General features: G+C 40.7%; 1 protein-coding gene across 1 annotated transcript; it reads right to left on the reverse strand.

Annotated features, from left to right (window-relative positions):
• Positions 1-2,250: 2,250 nt before the first annotated feature.
• RNF175 (ring finger protein 175) lies at positions 2,251-16,807 on the reverse strand. Its single transcript, XM_074588828.1, is given in 8 exon segments — positions 2,251-2,369; positions 3,058-3,179; positions 4,016-4,149; positions 4,813-4,933; positions 6,590-6,723; positions 7,600-7,734; positions 14,834-14,998; positions 16,802-16,807. Coding segments are annotated over 8 exon segments (936 nt in total).
• Positions 16,808-23,813: the final 7,006 nt, after the last annotated feature.

The raw sequence follows: 23,813 nt of genomic DNA on the forward strand, positions 1-23,813 counted from the left end.
TATGGCAGACAACTTTCTTGGTGAAAGACAGCTATGGACGATTTCTGCCTACTTTAATTGTACCATAGGTGGGAATAGATGCTTCAGAGTAGGATCCACTCTTCTGACTTGCTTAAATGGAGTTTAAGCTGTTCTCAGCTAGAGTGTGGGAAACACTGATATGTATACAGTCTTTGAATTCAACACTGAACTCCTCTCTCTGATCAGCAGCCTTAGCACAGACATGAAAATCGTGTTTCCTAACGTTCTGCTCTCTCTCTAAACGTAGTCCACAAAACCAGAGTGGGTAGATAGCATTCCACCACAGACATTGTGTTTGCTGCTAGCTGGAGCCACGTTTTCTTGAGAAGATTGCTGGGACAGAGCCTCTAATTTCTGAAAATGTGGAATAAGTGGGAGACACTTGGCACCAGGCTCTTCCTTCAGAGGTGATTTTAAAAGAAAGGGGTGTCTTGGGTTCTATTTCCTTGCAGAAAAGAAGGGTTCTATTTCCTTGCAGCCACAGGAAATTTCAGATGAACCCGAACAGCTTGAATCTGGTAGGCCAGAGAGACAACTAACTGCTGGATCAGTTCAGGGATTAGGCACGCTGTAGGACATTGCCAGGCATGTACAGAAGCAAAGTTTAAAAGCCTTCACTATCTACAGCATTTCAAGATCATGTCCAAGTTAGTGTTTTTTATTGTGTTTTGGTCTTGGGCATCTAATATGTACAAAATCTCTGTTCAAACACCTCAATATTTATAATCGAGTTGGTACATTGGAAGTTGCATCTCACAGCTAGTTACCTGGCATGTTACTGATTTTAGGAGGTTCTTTTCTCCACAGAACCAACAAGTCCGTGGGAGCAGAAGTCCTCCTGGCCTTTGCTAGCCATTAAGAAGGCTGAGGACAAACATTCTTCCGTTACACCCGCAATTAGGACAGCGTAATGCAAAGGAAAGATTTATTTACATGCATTTTTGCGCATATGAATACAGGCATAATGCATTATAAGAATCATTAACTTTGCTACTTCACCTAAGCAAACAAAGCCACCTTCTTTCTATTTACTTAAGATTTTCTCTTTCTTTCCTTTACTCAAGGTTTTTTTAATTGCATCATTTCCTATTTTTAGCATCTGAACCTTACCTTCATCTGTAGATGGCTTCACACAATCTCTGCTTTATTCTCATATATATATTAAAGTGTAAACCTGTATATCTGATTTCTAATAACAATGTAAAGATTCTTAAAATACCGACCATATGTCATTTGCATTCAAAAGCTACTTCAGCTAGGCTAATTGCCTTTTAAGATCGGCTTCTCTCACTCCTAAGCAGAACTGCCTATTCTTGCATTAACACACTGCATTTCAGTTCCTCACAGTGTGGCCAGGGTAGCATAGATGTCAGATATTTGGCTGCTAAGCGGCAAGACTTACGCATCCATTTTGATCTGGGTTTTGTTGTGTTTTTTTTTTCTTAAAGCAATAGCAACATATGGAATTGATGGTTAGGGATCGTAACTTTGTCTTCCTGTGTTTGAGAAGCTGGTCATTGGAAGTTAGGCCTTTTGAGCACGGTGACAGTAAGTCAAAGAGGACTTCATGTAGGACCTCCACACACAGGCCTATCCGACTACCAAGCACACCACAAACGTTGCTGTGGTCAGACCTTTTTGTAAATGGCCGTTGGCAGATATCTAAGTTACAATACAGCAGCTCTTGAAAGAGGTGAGGGAAAAAGAAATAATAGTAATCTTGTATTGCCTTACATTAACCAAATCAACAAACTATCTGGGTGCCATTTTTCAGAATTTGCTGTATACCAGAATTTGCTTTATACAAAGCCATTATCTGACTTAAAATTCTCCTTATCTGCTGCACGACTTTCTGTAGTCAGAATTTCAACTGGAAGCCACTACCAATGTGTTTAATAATGAAACAAAATATTGGCACTTTTCCTCTTTTTTTGAGGGATATTCAGAATAAGAAAATAAGTCCTATTTTTTTTGTAGCACAATCTTCCCATTAAAGGCAGCAATTTATTGTAATTCTAACTTTGAGAAAATAAAAAAAATGTTTTAATAGCATGCTGTACAGTCTTGCTGTAATGCAAAAAGAGGCACTGTCCTGCAAGGGCTATCTAGCACACCAGAGTTCAACCAACTGCTATTTTCTATAGTCTTCTAAAATTAAGTATAGAATACTCATATTATTGTAGACAGGTAAATATCCAACACTTTGCATTCTTACTAATAATCTGAGTCCTATTCTAGACCCAGTGAGTAATTAATGCCTTGGACGATGTCTATAGCAACCAGTCACCAAACTACCAGACAGCAGACCCAGTCCAAAAGCTGTCCATACAATACATGTGAATTCCCACCTAATCTGCTGTTAAGGGAACTGGAGAGAAAATGCAACAATAGGTGAATCATGGTGTTTTTCTTGGCCAGAATCTATTCTATGATTCTAAAAAGTAGTGGGTTAAAATTTTGAAATGTCTTTTTACTTCTTTTTTTGTTGGGGTAAGGTTAAATTTAAATATCTTCCTCCCATATGGTTAAAATAGGTTTCAAAAAAATAAGCCAAACTTTGCTTCCACTCAAACAGGTTTCTACAGATGTAGCAGCAGATCTTCAACTATTATTTCATTTGCTAAAGCAAAAATGTTGTTTACTAACTACAAAGAGAAGGGGGAAGAAACAGGACTTGTTCTGAAAGTGTATTATATACATTTTGTTATTTCATTAAAGAGCAAAATCAACTGCATGGTCTTTCTAAAACTGTGATTTACATTCTTTAAAATGTTCCTCTCATTATAAAAATGATTTCCGGATGTCTTAAAATCAAGGAGGAAAATATATATGCACTTTTCTTTTCCTAGCTTATTTGGGGTCTCAGATAAGATAAAGCCAAACAGAACTATCATCTTCCCTAAATATAATTATTCCTTAATAATAATTGCTTTTCCATTTATTTAATGTGGCCATCTCATCCCCCCCACTGCAGATCAAAACAAGAATTAGTAAGTAATCAGGCTATGGTTTAGAAAATCCAAATCAAAAGCACACTTGTTAAGGAGAGGATATATGGGTTACTTAACATTCTCTTCAAATCAACTGTCTCAGCACAGTATGGGCAAGTCTGGTTCTTGCCAGCAATGCACCAACCATGGATGCAGGATTCGTGAAACCTGGTATCAGGTGTATTGTTAAGGAATCTTTCAAATATAAACAAGACCCAGTGCACACATCTGCAAACCTAGTCAAACCATCAACAGATACTTTTAATGACTGATTATGGATACTGCCTTCTTTTATAAGTGAGCAGTTTCAAGTGACTTAAAATATTTTGAATATTTAGAATTATTTTAAAGTTTAATACAATGTCCTGGACATCCAGACTGGTATTCATATTATCCAGCTTGCAAGACTTTTATGAACTGCAGAAGAGGGTGATTAGCAACAATGTTCCACCATGTATGCCATACCTTTCTTTTTGGTTTCTGGAATGCAAAATGCAGAACTGTTTGGTACCCCCAAGTATGAGACACTGGGTCTGCTGTCAGGCTGAAGGGTATGTTCATGCCATCTTTTGAGAAGGTTCCCCCCATCTACCTTAAAACTACCCAGCAAACACAGCCAAAGGAAATTCTCTGCAGTACACAGGAGCCTGAATTAGCAGACCTGACCAAGGGTCTGGTCTAATATACTGCCTGGTCTAATATACTGCCAGGCACACCTACACAGGCTGTGCAAGAAGTACCTGGAAGGCAGATTTTTGCCCTGAAACTGTAGGGTTACGGCCACTCTTGCATCAGTGTCTCTGTCAAAATGCTGCGTGGCCTCAATTTGTGTCACAGAACTGAAATCTATTCCATGCTCTTATTTTTACTTTTGTGCCATGATGTTGTTTCTGAATGTGGTTTTGTTTCCTTTTTTTCTTGGTATTTATTGCTGTTGTTATTATTTTTTAATGCAGCATAAAAGAGGAGAAAACAACAGTTCCATAATTACATGGAAAGGATACACATGGTTACAGGACAGCTGGTAGGTATTTTCAATGATCCCTTCTTCATTTATATCCACAAAAATGTTCTGCCCGCAGACTGTGCAGATGTCATTGGACAAATTTCTTGTTGGTATGCCACTGATGTTGTAAAACTATCAAGATCAAGTTTACAGGAAAAAAAGAAGACAAAGAACAACAAAATATTTGCTTAGAGTCAAAGATGTATAAACATACTTTAAGTGCCATCAAAGATAGGGGCAGCATGAAAATGGCTACAGTTGTCTTAGTTTACTAGTGCCAGGGAGCACAGAGTTACCAAGAAATAATTAAAATCTTATTGCTGATGCAAGAACTTTAGCAACTGTCTGCTTGATTTTAAGTAACTGGGACAGAAGAGAATTGTACTGAGATAACCACCTTATTTGGAAAGGGAAGATAAGAGCCATGAAAAGGAAAGGGCAAGGAGAGTCTTTCATGGACTTCGGGGAAGTAAGAAGCTCGTCTTGCTATGGCAACTAGGAAAACATTGTAGTCTCTTGTACATAGGAACCAGCCTGTTGGAAACCGCAAATCAGGCCCTGGCATATGTTACTGGCTACTACTTCATTGAGACTGTTCTTCTAATGATAAGATTGATAAGGGAGTTCAGCAGTTTGCCTGTGGCACAAGAACAGCTCTCCTCAAGGAAAAGAGGTTAGTTTACTGCAAGAGTATCCAGTAGACCTTGTTGTCATGAACCCAGGGTCACAAGAGATTCAAGAACTCACTTTCAGTCCTTCCAAGTGGTATTCAGGATGATGATCCCCAGCACTTACACTAATGGTGTAAGCCGTGTAGACAGAACAAATCTCCGCAAAGTCTCTTCCCATCACTCCGTAGTACAGTCCGTAAAAAAGCAACATCACACCAAAATCCATGGAGTCATCAGACTTGATTCTGTCATAAAACCACAAAAGAGTACTCAGCTGAGTCTGTTCTTGACCAAAATGCAAGAATAAAATATCAACAAGATTTTTGCTCCAGTTAGCTCCTGCTTCCTTCAAAGTGCAGGTTTAGTTTCATTTTCCTTTGCAGCAGCAGACACCCTCAAACTCGAAGTATCAATATGCTTGAGAGCAAGCAATGCTGAAAGCAGGCTATGAACTGCTTTTGGAGCCACAGCTACTCGGCTCTGTTCTAGGAAGGCCAAGCTGACACATTTTCTTATAGAAAGGGACTTTGCTTAGGCTCTTATTCTGGAGAACAATTAGGTATATTTAATTGTTTTGCAGAAGCACCAAGATCAGCCCGATCTCAGTAAGGTGCAAGATGCCAGTCAAATAAATGTTAAGCTTCTATAGCTGAAAGAACCTACTGTTCTCCTGAATCCAAATTCCTCGGAATAAAACCTTTGCTAAGTTGCAGCAGGCTGTGTTTAACCCCCTAACCCCACAAAACTCCAACCAATAGAGTAAGCAAAAATGTTAACATCTTTTGTCATCTCTCTGAGATTGTATGTGTAACTTGTCCTGGGAGACTGAAACCTGGCTACTGAATACTCATAAAACTGGAGCTTCTCAACATTAAAAAAAAATAAAAAATTCTGCTGCAACAGGGCACAAAGAACTTTTAAAATAGAGCTAAAAAATTTTGTAGTTGTATCTTTAAAATACACTGGTGCGGGGATTTAGCTGGTTAAATAAAATACCTCAACAGAATAAAGCTTAACAGTATTGGTAACACAAGACTGTTAGGTTTCTGCCAAGAATTTTCCATCAGAGCTATGTTCTTTTGGGTTAATCAACTATACAGTGTAGGGACAATAAATCAGACACTTAAAGGAACAGCTAATTTACGTATGTGTAGTGTCTCCAATACCTCCAAGAAGTGTTGGACTTAGAGCAGATGCATTATGTAGTTGACCTACATGCTCTTGAGGAATCCCTGGAATTTCTGGTCAGGCGGCGCCTCAAACAGAGTTCAGCACAGTAGCTCTGACTGGGCTGCTAGTCAGGCAGAAATACTGGACAAACATAAAGAAAATTCAAATTCTAGCCAGGCAAAAATTCTAGCTGGATTAAGAGGTTCAGTTGAGAATCATCTGGACATACAGTATTGTCTTTGGCAATAGTCAAAATAAAGAAGAGAACCCCCTAGTAACACTATAGCCTGGCAGAGCGAGAAATCATAATTATCAGAAAGAATTATAATGTGGTTTTGATATGAGTGTGCTTATCTATTTTTATCCTTTACGTCAAGACTTTTTATGTCTCATCTCTTTCAGGTGATGAAGGACCGAGGATTAACTCAGCAGTTAAATTAGGGGATTAAATGAGTGAACGCAGTGGCTGCATGAAGTTTAAGGTTTTTCCCCTCCTCTCTTCACACCACAAACACAAGTTGTAAAATGACTAAATATCAAACTCCAGGCCAACTAAGCAATAATAAAAATCAAGAAGTAACAGAACCTACAGCCACAGAACATCAAAGGGGTTTCATACGTTGAGGCGGGTGGTGAAGAGACCAGCCTGGAGCAATTCCACTGCAAAGTAAAATCTACCAACTAGGAAATCATAACAGTTGCTAATTCCCATTTTACCTGAAGGCAGCTACTTAAATAATAAATTAAATCCAAACATGGTAAGCATTATGGCTACATAACGCACAATTCCAATTGCACAACTCAGTTTATAGATCAGGAGGAATCATTTGTAGACCAACCTATGGATAAGAGAACTGCTCAAGACCTTGTGTATTTTGCAGAGTGGCACAAAATGCCACATACGGAGCTTCTACTGAAGTATTCATAGAAATTCAATAGAAGTTTTACACTTCTATATTTCTCCCTTACTTAAAGGGGAATAAAAATGTATGATACAGGAAAAAGTACAGGGGAAAAAAACCCACAAACCCTTTTTGTTTTGCTTCAGTCTTCACAAGAAACGGTAATTGTGAACAGATTGCTAACATAATTGAAACTAACAGTTGGCAATTGTGGAGGAGGGAGACGTAGCCCAGAACGGGACAACAACAGGTGAAAAACAACTGAGGTAAGGTACAGTCAAGTCAGTATACCACCAATGAAATTTATCTAAAATACTTAAAAGTTAGCAGAAGCAATGTCTGAACCATTAGTAATTGTCTTTACAAGCCCAGGGTAGAGAGGCGGAGTTTCAGAAGACTGAAGGAAGAACACAGACCTCTCTTTAGGGAGGCAGAGCGGGCTCTGAAGAATAATTTCAGACTGTTTGGTACATAACAAATTGAGCTTTTCAGGCTCAGTAACAGCTTGGATGACTGCTGATGATAAGAGTCTGAAGAATGAAAAACCAAGATGTAACTGATGGAATGAATTTAATTTAAACTCTTGTTTAATTCTTTTTCATTTGCATGTCATGTTTGATAAACACTGGTTTAGAGGAACGTATTCATACTACAGTTGGAAGAGTCCTTCAAATTCAGCTGCTGATGGCCCTTTTTGTAATCTGTGAAGTTTTGTTCCAGGGAAATTCTTATTTGCTCTTCTCCTTCTACAGGTTTCCTTTAAGAAAAAATACCCTCCAAAAACCCAAAACAAGGCAAAACCAACAAAAAAGGCTATATTGTGGTGTTCTCCCTGAGACAGGCTTGCAGGTTGCTCTGAAAGTGATGTACCCGGTAATAACTGAGAACACTTGCCACATGGACAGGGATCTCCACCAGTAAAGTCTGATGGTGAAATAAAGAGGAACAACCCGCATCTGCAGCAGTGTGACTAACTGTTGGCAAAATTGAGCCAGTCATTTCAAACTCATGACATCCTATGGTTCCATTTGGCATGGTTAGGTTTGATTCACAGATTGCCAAATTGTAAAACTCATACAAAAAAAATGTGACTTTTAATGTGACTTCTACAGCATCTGACACAGGAGGGCCTTTGGCCTTAGAATAATGATGTTAGTCTGCCTTGCACCGTGTAAATAATTAGTAATCCCGGTGTAGTAAATGGTTATAACACTGAGTTGCAACTCATCAGACCCCCATATCCTATTCTTAAAAACCTAAACTGTTTATTGATAGAATTAATGCTACTGAAAAAAACCCCAAACCATTAAACTTTGTTTTCCAACTCAAATTACATATGGTAACCACAGGGCTAAAGCTCTGGGAGCAGGTTTTGTGAAATTGGTGGAGGCAGTTCAGCCTTTAAGCCTTAGAGCGGCTCTTAGAAACTTTCAAAGGCACATTTGGCTGCATTAATTTGGGATGCTGCTCAGTCACATGACCACAGTACTGACAGTTTTTCTTAAAAACTCTTTCTACAGCACAAAAAAATGCTATTGGCTTAAGCTTTTAAACTCTTTTGTAAATTGAATGATACTAAATTTAGTGATGTATATTTATTCAAATTGCCTGCAGTGATAAAATGCTCTATTTCTTTTCCAATAAGCAAATATTTGAAACCCACTGAACAGTCAAAGCCCTATAATGTCAGTTCTCTCCGTGATCACATTAATAAACCATGGATCTGGGATTGTGGAAGCCTGATGATGGCAAAGATAAAGCAAGACTGACTTTATTATGTGTTTGTAGAGTTAGCTCCTGCATCTTTATAGAAAGGTTACTGAAAAAGAAAAAAAATCTGAGGGGAGACGGTTTTCAAATTTGGGGCAGGGAGATTTTTTAAAAGCAAATAAAAAACACAATCCATCTAGAGTAAAAACCTGTTTCTACAGAAGATGAATCTCTTTCCTTAACCCAAAAAGTAGAATTCTGAAGGAATATATGTTACTCCTCGTGTACTCCTTACACAGTTTTGACACAGATTTCGATTGAAGCAGGACTGGATTCTTCTTCTTCTCCTAAGAAAAAGGAGTAACTCTCAAAAAAAAATATCCCCCCCAGCTCCAGAAAGCATTCAACTATTGAGCAAACGGGTATTTCACAATATAAGTTTAAATAAATTAACAGAAAAATAAACACACAGCATCATTAGATCACATCACTCTTACACATCTCTCCATCCTGCTCCTCACCTTGCGGGACCACAGTCTGCTGCTTGTGACCATAAAAGTGACACAGCTCCTTCCGTGCCATGCAGCCCTTCTGGTGTGCCACAGGTCAGTGGTTCCTACATATCCCTGGTGGCACAAGCTGAGGTTTCCTGGCCTTCATCAGAGGCCACCAAAGGTTCCCTGTTGCCTGCCTGCCTTGCTACTCTCCAATGTGGTCCCTCTCCAATATGCTTATGTACTGTGGGTTGCTTTTTTTTTCAGTAGACTGAAAGTAAAGTCTGAATTTAAGTGGCAAAGCCAAAACTGAATGGGCACACATCTTCAGTAAAGTGTCTATGTTCTAATATAAATCTATAAGAGAGCTTTGTTGTCATGTTAGCTGCAAAATGAAATGCTGATTAATAAAAAAATGGTATCACAACCTTCTCTCGGGTGATGGTGTTATTGGATCAATTGGTATATATTGTTTGCAGTAATTGTTTCAAAATCCTTATTGATTTTTATGTCTTCCAGATTGTTAATTTTAATGCTATTAGCCTCTACATGAAATGCATGAGTATTTTATCATGTAAATGAGGACAAAGATACGAATCGAGTCATACAGACGAAAACCCCAGTACCGATTTATTATTAATACTGGAAGGTCACCATCTGGACAATTCCATAAAATAATACATCTGCATTGCTGCTAAATGGGAGCTTTAACATCTGGATCATATTATTCCAAATTTTCCTCATCCACCCATCATAGCAAGAGGAATTTCCTGACAAATCAGACTGCTGCCCAAAGGTAAAATGTTTTTCTCATTACCGTACTTTAAATGAGCTCAAGAAGACCTAGAAGTGAAGTCAGCACCAGCGTCATAGACAGCTTTCCCATTTTCTAATTGTGCAGATTAAATAGGTCATACAAGCACCAACTGAAAAATGTCCATCTGTCCTCTGCTTCCCTCGAAACGCTCCCCCCACTCTGTGCGAGTAAGAATGCCTATCACCAGCAAACGCAACTGAACAGCGTTATTCCACTGCCCTTTCCATCTTAAAGCATATGGTGAAAACTGCATACATAAAGAAAATAACGGTGTAATAATTAGATTTATTGTGACAGACTGACCTTACCAGAACTCGTTAACTTGGCAACGCGAGCTAACTGGCTCTCTAAAAATCTAGTTTCTTTTGATGTAGACATATTCAAATACTAAAAAACATATGCATGCAAGAAATAATAAATCATCTGTTTGGGTCTTTTTAAGGTTTAAATTAATATGCTTATACTTGATAGTACACTGGAAATTGGCAGGGATTTCTATAATAAGTAAATCAACCAACCTTATTTTCAGGATTTGTCTCATTATTTAGGTATAGAAATCAATGCTGTCATAACTATGCTGCTTCATTTTTCAACTATATGCCAAAGTAAGTTCTCATTACATGACTGCCACATGATACAAGATATATAATCAGTAAAATGGGCAACCACCTATGGGGCCAGAAGTAAGGCTTTTGTGTTTGAGATTGTTCTGAGACCATGAAAAATCTGCCTTTCTATCTCAGATATTTTAAAATTTCTGTTTTACCATGGGAGAACAATTTCGTCCACATATATCATATTTATTTAATTTTCATTAATGGACAGCTTCCAACAGCAAGCAAATTGCATTATAAGAATCAGCTGAGTACCTGATAGTCAGAATTTCTTTTGGGAAAATACAGAGTCAGAACACTAATAAGCTTTTTCCTTCCTTCCCCATTTGATATGCTAGACTCCTGCCTTTGTGTTGAGAAAAAAGGACAGGCTAGGCTAGGACAGGGCAGGAATGGATTTTCAAGGATGGTAACTCTGAGTAGGATTCTTCATTGCCACCCCACACACCAGAGCACGTAACACAGTTGCAAGCCCATAATTGCCTCCACCTCACTGAACCAGAGGCGTGCAAAATTTGTGAGTAAAGTGGAGTAATGAGAGTATTATTTGAACGCAGATGCAAATGAATTGAAAATCAGGTTTTTACAATATGAATTAGCAGAAGACAGGCCCCATATTTATTTTTGAAAATCTCAAATAACAATAACAAAATTCTCTGAAGTAACTGACAAAGAATCATTTTCTCTAATCTGCTTCTTCATCATATAGAAGTTAACCCCAAACTGTCAGCTACAACCTAGAAGAAAAAACACAATTGTCAGAGCGGCCTACATTTTATTTCAGGCCAAGACTTACTAGAAAACCTCTTCGTTATTGTTATTTTTTTTCCCTCCCCTCTGTGCTAGGATCACACCCATGTTACTTTATACGTAGCCATCTGGTGAAGGACAATCTCTTCCCTCTTGCCAAAATTATCCACAGCTGAGCCTTGGTTGCTTTGCTGCAACTTCTTTGCTCTTGCCTCTTTGAAATAGGAGCCTTCCCCAGTGTGCCTCTTTTTTTTTTTTTTTCAGGAGACATTTTACATTCTTGATAAGCCTGGGTAAGGCTCTTTTGGAAGCTACAGGCTGATGCTGTTTCTCTTGTATCTAGTAAGTAGTTGCTGCTTTTTATTTTTTGTTCTTTTTGAGCAAGCTAATGAATGCCCTTTTCATGTAGGGCTGATTTTGTGCTCCCTTTGACCTTCATTTCCTTTTTCTTTCAAAAAGAAACCAAACTTTTCTTTTTTATGCTTTTGCAAAGCACTTAGAAGGGGAAGGAGGGAGTCAATCACTGCAATCCTTTATTTCTACTAACAGGACTGTGCTATTCTCTCTGAGTCCTTACTATTGTCTGAGAATAGCACAAGTATCCAGAGCAGGGATGTATACATCCAAACCTCCATGCTGACCAGAGAATCAGATAGAAAGGTCTGTCAGCTGATGTGCCTTCCAAGCCATGATATGCAACAGAAGGCTGGCTACTTGTTTAGTTTAGTTGACAGGAAATAGAAAAGAAAGCAGGTTTTTCCTGAGAGAAAAGGAGCCTTAGGCTTATCCCTCACATTGAAAATAATGCATTCTGCCTCCTCATCTGATCTCTCTTCTCTTTTGCTCCTAAAGATGCAAGCATGTTGTTGCAAACAGGAGAAAGCGTTTGGTTTCTTCTCTTCAGTATTAGACACTGCTGTACATAACCTGTATGTGAAGTATACAGGCATCAACTGAGTGGTCAAAAGCTGGGTGGCAAGTACGAGAAACGTGTAAGCAGGCAAAATTAGAAGGCTGTTTTCTCTTTAGTGAGCATGTGGTTGTTTTTCAAATTTTGACTTATTTAAATGTTTCCTACCAAATCAAACAAAAATGATATGCACATGAACACAAGCATAATAACTGCCACCTGGAAGAACTGTAATGCAGAAGTCTAGACCTGTCTGTACTTGGGGGAATAGTAGACTTTATTTTTTTGTTTGTTATGTCAAATGGGCAATTTCCTGTATGCATTAACTAAGTTGTTTAACTTCTAAATGCGACCATCTTTACAGTTTCTACTCCTAAATCAGATGGTTTCTTTATCTGATGCAATAATGTATACTAGTTATTTTTCATCTATCTTGTGTAAGGATCTCATTAATCGTTCGACTTTGGATCTTTATGTTTGTCCTATTTGTGAGTCCTCAAAGTACAGTGGATCAGATGTTGTCAGCTGCTGTACTGACAGAAATTTGTAACTTTAACATTGCCGCACAGCATGCTTTTAAAGAAGCAAGCTACTGTGATGAGATCAACAGTGTGTTCAAAAACTATACAAAAGTATCTAGCTATGAAACATAAGGGCAGTTACAACTTAATGCACAAACTTGTAAGATGTTTTGGTGACAAACACTCTTAAGTTACCTAACATGGAATAGGTGCAATAAACCAGCTACTGGCAGAGACCCACTGTGAGTAGTGTTCACTATTATAAAGTAACTTCATACATAGATAGATGGTAGGTGTGAGAATATATTACTCTCCCAACTAAACAGAGCATGAAGCGGAACTGCCAAAACTCAATGCAAAGTGAACTTCAGCTTCTGTTGCTACTATTTTTACTGAAAGAGGCCCTGCTTCAGTTCCCCTTTTACTGGAGAAGGTGGCTGCGCTGCTGCCACACAGCTATACACTAAAAACCGAGACCCCAACATGTTTCTGGTGCAGATATTTTGTTTGTTTTAAAATGCACTGCAAAAACACAAAAACCCTCACAAAGTCTTATCAAAGTGTTGTCATGTTTGTAGTTGTACTGGAGACTCCCTAAATTAGACTAAATGCATTTAAAGGTAAATGCATTTAAAAGTATATTTTTTCCACATTGGCTATGTCACTTTGTAGGTGTGACTGGCTCCTGGAAAACTAACAGATGGGAATGAAGCTTCAGTTGCTGAAGACTGAGTTACACAAGTAATGGGACCGTAACAAGCATAGGCTATTGGCATTTCGACAGAGGTTATGTCGATGTAGTACACATTAACTAACTGTAAGTACTGTTAAGCAGGATAATGCTAAAGCAACCCAAAGTGTACGCTGCTTAGACTCCCACAGGCTTTCCCAGGCAGACAGGGACCTTCCCAGCTGATTGTCATTGTATGCATACTTAAGAGTTCAAGTGTATTTCAGCACTGATTCGGTACCAGTCTCATGCAAAATATTTTCAATGGAAAACAAAGACATGGACAGTCTGAGCAACTTCAGTCACTTCAGTGTTCTTTTTTATTATAAATGTCTGCTGAAATCAGTAATGCAAAAATTGATAGGAAAGAACTACTTGAAAAGCTCTGAACCTGTGTGTGCTCAGGGTTAGGGGTGTGCGTTTGTAAAGGTAGAGAATTAGTGTCATGAAGCTAAAATCCTCAATGAGCTGTGCTACCTGTGACTTTATTAGACACTTTACCTCTACATATGTTGCCATGATGAACATTCATCACTGCTCCTAAGTCTGTAAAGTATAGCTGAACTGCCTGTTTCACCTCTGTATTGCCACTTTATGCCACTGTGAAACTTCACTAACAGTAAAGCTGTCATAGATCAGGCTGTTTTTATATCCCTTACTAAAACAGTTTCTGTGAATTGTAGCAAGGTTTCATTCTTTAGTGTTTAACAGACCTGTCAGATCAGGGAGTCTGAGGAGCAACTGTCAAGGGATAAAGTATTGATCATGACAGCTATTGATGTCACTGCTATTAAGAAGTTCAGTTACAAAAAACTGGATTTCAATCTACAGATGCCTTCGGGCACTCATCGGCTGATGAAGAGGGAAATGCTAAGAAACTGTTTGTGTGCTTAAAACTCTGCTGTCTGAGATATCTGTGTAATCCCCATTATTTATTTAACATTTACTTAAAACTCACATTGCTTTTTAAGGACTGGCCCTTTCTGAGATGCCTAACTTTTGCATAACTAGTGAATAGGGAGGTCAGGGGTGAAAATAATTTTTTTTTTTTTTTTTCTCCTCAGGTTTGCAGAGAAGTTTGTGGTAGGGGAAAGGAAGTGAGCTAAAGTACCATAAGCCCCAGTTTTAGCACCTTAACCACAAGACTTTTCTCTAGTTAGGCTTGTGTGTGAGTAACTTGACAAACAGGGGCCTTGGATTCTCTCAGTAAACCCTGTGTAGCATTACTTCAGCTAGATAAGGGTAGTGACTTTGTTCTCCTACCTAGTCCATTATTAGACAGTTGTTTGAAAACTCAAAGCTTTTTCCTACTAAAGACTAACCACAGCATCAGTATGCATACACAGAAAATACAAGTTGTTTGTTCTCCCTACATAAAAGCTATTCTCCACCTGACAAAAAGCCGTTGTTACTTGCTGCTTTCCACGGAGACTCAGTTGTCTTGCTAGACGTAAACTCTCAAGACTATGTCATGACTCCCAATTGTTACCTGAGAAAGGTGATGTCTTAACCACTACAGCTCCAAACTGTTGTCTTTCTAACAAGCTACTCGCTTTGTACAATCAAATGCCTTTGCTTCCACTGAACAAGCACAGTCTTGGCAACAATCAAGGTTGTGATGAGAACAAGAACCATCACCACATGCACTGATTCACAGCCGTGGTGCTTTGCGTGCATCTTCTGATGCTGCAACTTGAAAAGGAATTTTGCGTGCTATTTAAACAAAACAAAACAGTCTAGATTGAGTTGTTATACCTAGAGGTCACAGTCATCCTTTATGAGGAAACAGTTTAGTGTTGTTATGCGTGAAGATATAAGGTAACAAACTAGGTAAGAATACTTGTATTCTACTAGTTTGTAACTGGAACTATTATCCTGAAAAAGGAAATTTAAAATAACGGGCAGAGAGTTGTCTTTTTTCTTTTCTTTTTCTAGTAACTCAGTCCTGAACATAAATATAGCCACAAAAATACAGTGCCTATGAATTTTAATCACACACTTCTTAATTGTAGATCTGAGACCCACATAATCTTTTAGCCCATATTTAGGGGCTCAGAAGAGGGCTTAAATCCCTATTTCAGCTTCCTTCCCTATAAAGTGAGAATTGTAGGTGGTATTTATCTTTCTTCTAGAGTTAATGAGAGTTTCCTTGAGCACCTAAGAAAGGAGGGGACTGTCTTGGAGCTATAAATCAGCCCCCTTCATAACTAAAGCTGAGTGAGCTTCTGTGTTAGAGCGGAGCCTTGTGCCCCTGTAGTAAGAATCTTGATCTTCACCTGCGCTTGACTCAAATTAACATGGATGTTAGTTTTCCTCTGATATGGAGCTTTTTGGGCCTACGTTTCAGGACTCAACTGCACCTCCTGGCTTCTAGATCTGTGCATGCACTGAGTGCACCCAAACTGCACCCTGAAACGAAGCCAAAGAGACAGACACACACTGTCTCCCTTCCCTTCCATGCTCTGGTCCCTGTAGGGAGAAAAACTGTGCATAGGGGCTGGAAGGGAGCTGCAGCATGTTCTGGTTGATGCCTGCCCTAGATGATTTGTGGATCAAGATCTTGTGTCATGGTGGCTGATGGGCGGCAGCTGCTCTGTTCAGACACAGCCAGTGTTAAACCAGTTGCGATCCAGATTTGAGTAAGGAACTACGTAAAAGCCTGAAGTCATTCTTTGCTGCTATTACATGCTAGCCAAACTTTGAATCCAACTTTTGATATTGCAGATACAGGTTTAAAACCTGTGGTTCTTTCCCACCCCTTCTTCGGAAGCAAAAGTACAACAGTAGCCATGCTTTTTTCCATGTGAAAAGAAATGGCTACATGATGGATGCTGTGCTCAGACGCCACAGCACCGAAGCAGGTACCGATACCAGTGTCAAATATCTTTCTTCCCAGCTTTATACAAGTACCATGGAGCACCACATCTTTGCTGACCGGGTGCTTGCATGAAGTATCTTGAAGCAGCTCATCGGTGTGATGCACTCGGTGTCCCTCAGGCTGCAATCAAGGGTGCCCCCTTACGGGCAGTGCACCGGCGCCAGGCACGCTGGCGGGCCAAGCCTATAGCTGGAGATAGCATAATTAATGTGCATCCTGAGAAGAGAAAAGGGAAGGTGGCAACAGGGAGATAACAAGCTTTTCCTATCCATCCCCCCTTAAGCAGACATTAAAATGATGGTTAAAAGACCGTTTCTTTATATTAGACTTGCAAGGACAGGAAGCGTTGTATTTATTGTACCTAAAGGAAAACACTGTACTACAACAGTGATTTCTGTAATGATTGCTATAAAGCTGTTCCCTATTTTGTTTTGCTGAGGAACTGATTAAACTGACAGAATAAAAAGTTCCAGTAAAGCTTTTCAAGAAAAGAAAATTCTTTACTAAGTACACTTCTGTGAACAAAATGCTAAAGGTTCCTGGTATGGCTATAAATGTACATTTAACAAAACAATAATTTAACAAAACATTTGCAAGCAATATGTAAATTAACTTACTTCCATTGTTCCTCTGTTGATAATAAATCATTTTCCTGAAACGCATTCAAAAGAAATATTATAACTCCATGGTGAACAACAGCCAGATGGGTTTTTTCCTCTTAACCCTCACCGCCCCTTCCCTTCTATAAGTTGCTGGACAGGTTGGCAAGTTCCTCTGCTCCTCTTGCCTGGAAGCTGCTTAGAAACCGGCAGCTATGCCGAGGATGGAGGTCACACAATTTCAATGGCTGCGATGTATGATGGGTGCAGTTAATGAATTCCCTCAGGGCGACTGACCAACCGGGGTGGTGGCATACTCTAGGGACCTCCAGTTATAGCATAACTTCAGCCAAAAGGGACGCTGGCACTTATTTGGACCAACCTCCAGTGCAGAACAGAGTGAAGGACACCAGGTTGTTCAGGGCTGAGTCCAGCTGAGTTATTATTATCTTTGTGGATGGATATTTCACTGCCCTCTGGGCCTCCTGTGGCAGCAAATTCTCTTTTTATTCTTCAGTGTATGGGGACAAAATCACTGCAACAAAATTAGCAAGCTGAGGTTTAAACGAAATGTCTCCTAGGCTTAATCAAAAAGGTGTACATCTGATCTTTCAGCTACTCTAATTAGGCAGCTGTACAGCTACACCATAAAGCCTGTGGTATAGCTCACACAAAAAAGGCTGAAAAGGCGAATTCAAGAGTATTCAATGAAGTCTAAAGACAGTGCTTTGTGGTTCCAAACTGGTTGCTATCGGAAAAGGTCATTATCAAAGATGGTGTTTAGTTCTTGTTTTCCTCCAAAATCTTCCAATTCTGTAAATAAATCTTTAAATTTTCTGTAAAAATTATAAAACTCAAGGGGTTAAATTTTTCTGATTTTTATGAGTGTTTGCTGGTTTTCAGTTGAAATGTTCATGTTTGGTAATGGTGATTGTTGTTGTTAATATAACTTGAAATGTCAAGGTGCCACTTTATGTTGGTTTTTGCCATGTGCATCTTTTAGCCCTACTGGTGATGTGTCCTTCTATTTTGCTCTGACTACTGAGGGATGCGCTACAGTTTTACCATCTGCCTGAAGTAACCGTGTGGTACTTTGTACTTATCTAAGGGAGAAACAGGGAATCCATGTCACCATTCACTTGGGGAAAGACATAGACTTTTAGAAGTATGAGGCAGGTGGATCTCTCATATTTGGAGGTCATGAGGACCAAATGAAGAGAATGAGGTGGGGAAAAGAAAAAAAAAAAAAGAGTCTTCACTATACTTCTGCAAAGTCAAGTAAATGAATTGACATTCTAGTCTTAGTCAGCAAATACCGTAAAACAGAGACTTGTTTTTGTAGTTCCTATGTATGCTAATGTACCTTTACGAAAGTACTGGACTACGCATCTGTAGACTCTAATCTCATTAGAGCTGAATTAAATTGCAACAATTACATTATATAGCTCAAAGCAGAGATGTGTCTCAATTCACACTGTATTATTTATTTGTTTACCAGCTAGCAAGTAACTGAGAACTTGAAGATTCTGAAAATGCATTCATATCTTGCTAATCAAACCTGATTTCTGTTGTTACTATGCAATAAAACTGGAAATACGCTTGGGATAGTTTAGATCCCACTTTTCTCAACATTATACGCAGTAATTTTTTGACTCTGTAGCAAGTTAGGGACCAGTTAAGAGGAAGGCTACAGGGCTTTAAAAATAAAATTAGTTTTATTTCAAAGACAGCAGACCATTTGCTAGTATTTCATCATATTCTATTAGTATACTTCTTTCCAATTTATTAAAGTGAAGAACTTGTACAAATTACTGACTTTTTTGTTGTTGTTGGTTTTATTTTTTTCCCCAACACGTACTGATAATGACACTTTTTCTTCTAATTATCAGCCTACCCCTGCCAGAATTTGGATGTGACAATGGTTAAAAAATGGAAACAAAATTACAGCCCATGTAGCGTTCTTAGCTTTATTTTGGATGCTGCGCAGCCAAATGAATCCTTGCATCTCCAGACTTCCGTTTTTAACCTCTGATTGCTCTCCTCCTCCTCCTCCTCCTCTGTGGTGGTGGCAATGGCTTGATCGTGGAGGCTGCCCTGTACTAGGTGGCTGTGCTGCACGAGGCAAAGGCCAGGGCAGCAGGCGTGAAGGCTGGTCACAATAAGGCTTTTTCCGCGGGGTGAAGGGAGGGGTTTTGGAAAGTACCATGAGATGCTGCTACCTGGGTGCTGCAGGTTGCGGTGCAGGGGTTGGGCGAATGAAGAAGAAAAGCAGTGTATACACGGAGAAATACAATGCGTAGAGGCAAATACTACGTGTCAGCATGGTGCTACATGTGCAGCAGTGGGTGTAGTAACCCTGAGGAATCTGGTTGAGAGGATGGGACAGCACTGGGGACTGCTGTGTGGCATGGGAGCAAGGGTGTTGTGGGTGCTGGCAATGGGGAGAGGACAGTGAAGCCCTGTTTTAACGTGTAGACAGACTAAGGTATCAAAGTTTTATTTGGCCTCCAGGAAAAGCACAATTAAAGGTTTCAGATCCAGCTAAGGACTCCAACATCAGTGTATAATGGATGATCAGTGAACGCATGGCTGTGGGCATATCTTGCCCTTGCCAGTGCCCCCTCAGTAGAGGCAAACTGTGACCTGGCAAGAAAGTATTTGCTATAAATGAAAAACTCCTGTCTAAACATAGCGTCCAGCGTCCGTTGTCAGCAGACAGGGATAAAGACTAGATGCCATTTGTTCACTCAGGGCCTCTCTTCTGGCTGCTGGCTAAGAAGTACTTGCTAATGAGGTGTAAACTAATGTTATCCACCAAAAACTGTACAGAACAGGACAAGAAAATACTACTGGCTTAAAAGAATGGCTATTATGTGAGTAGAAGCACTATTTTCTTGTCACAGTTCAGGTAAATCCCCGCTTATTTACACTGTGGTGAAATACAAGCTTCAGAGCAGACAAGCAGATGCCCTAATGCACACTTTAACTTCCTCAGTTGGATGACCGAGAGTTTTGTTGTTTGGTTTTGTTTTTTTTAAATCTTGAAAAAAAAACGCAATTTCTTCGCAAAGTCCCTGTCTCTGGAGATTTTCAAGACCCGCCTGGATGCAGTCCTGAGTAATGTGCTCCAGGCAATCCTGCTTTAGCAGGGGAGTTGGACTAGATGATCTCTAGAGGTCACTTCCAACTCTGAAGATTCTGTGATTCTCTAAATACTTTTATCATTATCATTGATCTCATCTTTATTGCAGTGTTGTACTAAATTTCCAGCGCTTATGGTCTTGTTTTAAAGTAGATGGCAAGGTTGTTGGGGGAAGGCCCGTGTATTCTTATCTATGCTTTAGTAACTAAGCACCCAAAAGTTGTGCCTGGGCTTTTTCCGTACTACTGCACTCCTAACGAAGAGTAATTATGATTAATGCATAAAGTTGCGTTGAGAGCTACCGTCTCACCCTGTGCCAGCTGCTGTAAAATCCTGCAAAGCCTGTAGGAGGGCAGGGAGAGCCTGAAAGTGTCTTGATGGCTCCATTTTCCAAGAGGGAAGGAAAAAAGGCATTAGAGGCAAAGAAAGGCCCGTCAGCCTTGCTCCCCAGGAGCCAGTGGTGAGAAGAGTGACAGGCCAGAAGAGGCAGGCAACGCCAAGCCAGAGGGCTGGGAAGTACGAACGCCCCTGGATTTTGGGGCAGGAACGCTGGGTTTAGGTTTAGAGGTGCGGGTTTCTCTCTGCCCCTTCCTGTGGAGGCCTGCGCAAGCCCCGAGGTCCCTGCTCCCTGGCAGCCAGCCGAGCAAGGGGGCTGAGAACGCGGCTCCGCACCACACGGCCAGCGCCACCTCTCCGTGTACACGGACACGCACAGGGCTGCAGCCGGGCACCCCTCACCACAGCCCACGCACACCTCCACCCGCCCTCTTCCCTCCACCTCCCTCCTCCTCCTCCTCCTCCTTATCCTCCCTCCGGCCCCGCTGCTACGCCTCCAGGACCGGCGGGCAGCAAGGACGGTGCCGCCGCCGGACCCCCGCCCGAGCCCGCTGCCCCTCAGCGGCGGCACTGGCGGGCGGCCATTTGGCGGCGGCGCGGCGGGGGGACGTGCAGAGCCCCAAGATGCCGGCGCTGGGGTGGGAGGGTGGCGGGGCAGGCTCGGCTTTGCCCGCACATTCCCGTTCCCCCAACCCAAGTCACGGAAGCGATATACAAAACGTCTGGGGTGTTTTTTTTCCCCCTCTGAGGGACTGAGCGGTAGCGGTGCTACGGGCTGTCCTCGGGGGTGGACAGGGCAGCTCCCTGCTCTGCCTGCCCCAGTGCTCCCTGGGCGTCCACAGCCCAGACTGGCACCCTTGGCCTCTCCCTCCTCCACTAACCGCTTTAAAAACGAGAGAAATTCTTAAATATTTTCCATGTTGCATTTGCTTCATGCCCCTGATGAGCGGTTGTGAGGAAGTGGCCTTGATGGAGATACCTCAAGCAGGCCGCTCAAAGCCACCCAAGGCGGCAGCTGATTTAACTTTATCATTGTTTGTTGGTGCCAGATAATTACTTAATTTTGTTTTCTGATGCATGAGACACCAAAATGGACGTGGTACATAGTCTGATGCTCCTTTTTGAGTCTGTTATTGAGGACATGGACCTGTTGGAATGGGTCCAGAGGAGGGCCATAAAGATGATCAGGGGGCTGAAGGACCTATGCTATGAGGACAGGCTGAGAGAGTCGGGGTTATTCAGCCTGGAGAAGAGAAGGCTCCGGGGAGACCTTATAGCGGCCTTCCAGTACCTAAAGGGGGCCTACAGAAAAGATGGGGAGGGACTCTTTATCAGGGAGTGGAGTGATAGGACAAGGGGTAATGGTTTTAAACTGAAAGAGGGGAGATTTAGATTAGATATTAGGAAGAAATTCTTTACTGTGAGGGTGGTGAGGCACTGGAACAGGTTGCCCAGAGAAGCTGTGGATGCCCCATCCTTGGAAGTGTTCAAGGCCAGGCTGGATGGGGCTTTGAGCAACCTGGTCTAGTGGGAGGTGTCCCTGCCCATGGCAGGGGGGTTGGAACTAGATGATCTTTAAGGTCCCTTCCAACACAAACCATTCTATGATTCCATGATCCTGAAGAGATGGCCACCTGTGCAAGTCACAGGCGGCTTCATTCCTAAGTGGCAAGGTGCCGAGGGTTTGTAGATGGTCTTTCGCTTTTGTACATGGTCTTGCTTTTTGTATGGTGCGGGAGGAGGCTTTTAGTGTGTCTCTGTTTTACGGGGGGGGACATACTAGTAATTAGTCAATACACACATGTAGCAGACATCAGTCCTGCTGTGAAGGGAAGTGGGGGCCGACCTTTGCCATGTGCCATCCACTGCAGTAACCCAAGGGCGGCCCAGCTCAGCTCTGCACTGGTATGGAGCAGCTCAGGGCTGCTGGGGTTTCCAACTGAATGCTGCTCAGGCATGGTGGCCCCACCAGTTGCTCTCTGCTAGCTGTCTGACTCTCCAGCTGGAGCCTCCTGCCAGCGAGGCTGCTGCAGTCTTTGCCACAAAGTTCGCCCTGTGTCGCAGGGCTGCGTGGAGCCCCTAGTACGTGCATGAATACATGCTACAGTAATATCATTAATTAATATCAGCCACTGGTGGGAAGGAAGGGCCTTATCTGTGAAAGATAGTGGGGTAGGGGTATATTTCCCTATAAGTACATACATTTTTTTATTTACAAAAATAATACAGTGGGTTGCATGTCGTAATTTTATGCAGTTTTTAGTTTCCATACTGGCCATTTAACTCAGAATATGCTACAAGACTTCCACAATAAGCTTAAATCCCTAAAAATTGTTCTGTTATAAAAGTAGTAGCCTTATATTTCCAAGTACTCTTTAAAATGCAGCAGCAGGATCTCTTTTAGCAAAGGTTGGAAGGCAAAAGTGCAAAAATATTTCTACTTCTGACAAAGCAGAAATATTCGAGGGAAAATTTGTATATATTTTTACCCTACTTTTTCCCTTTTTTTGCTTCTGTGTTTTAATAAGCAGCCGAAATGAGACTAGGCAATAGAGGAATGTTTCTGCATAAAAACAGTGCCCATGTTCAGTACGCACATGCTGTACCTTTATAACACTTATCAAACAAGAGCCTCAGAGCACTTGGCAGAAATCTAATCAAAACCAAGGAGCTGTGTAAGATAGTGTAAACTGAATCATAGCAATTTAAATGACGTGCAATTAACATTTGGGGCCCTGTTTTTCCATCTCATTCTCTTGACAACCAGGCAGCCCTGTCAGTTGTTAGCTTTACCCCATCATTCAACAGAATGCAACGAACACTTTACATTTTATTCTTTGAGCTCCCCCCTAAAGACAGCTTTACTGGATTCATCTATGTTTTCATAAACTTGATATACTTAAAAGGCTTGCTTTGGCCTTAGGAGGAAACAACTCTTTTTGTCTGACTAGGCAGGATTCTGGGATGTTTGGGAAGCAAAAAAGAATGGATTTTTTTTTTCTTCTTGGAACTTTTGAGGGAATGTCAGAACTGCTGAAGCTCCAGAGCAGGTCTGTCAGATAATTTTGGCAAATTCTCCATGTGACAACTACAATACAATACTGTACTGGAAAGGAAAACCCATTAGGAAAATAATAGTTACTAGTATACATTTTTTATATCTCACGATGCATGCAATCTACCAAGAAAGTAAAATAACATAAAAATATTCATTGGGTACATTTATGATCAAAGAATGAAGCAATATGGATAAAGCAAGATGGACATCAGCTGGTTTCACCATAAGCTTAAATCACTGAAAATTGTTCCCCTATACAGGCAATAAAATTTTGTTTTTCTAACTACCCTGTAAAATGCAAAAATGTTGAAAAGTTGAAAAGCTTTTAGTTGTCATTTGCACTGGTTAAAATTAAAAGTGCAAATTTTTATGCCCTGAAACATGCATGCACACACTGTGCTCTGTGCATTGTCTATTTTATGTCCAGCCTCTGCATATTGTCAGATAAAAGATGAACTTTTTTATTTTGTGAAGGAGCTGCTCTTAAAAAGCAG

The sequence above is a fragment of the Larus michahellis genome, chromosome 5 (assembly GCF_964199755.1).
Source record: "Larus michahellis chromosome 5, bLarMic1.1, whole genome shotgun sequence".
Classification (NCBI taxonomy): Eukaryota; Metazoa; Chordata; class Aves; order Charadriiformes; family Laridae; genus Larus; species Larus michahellis.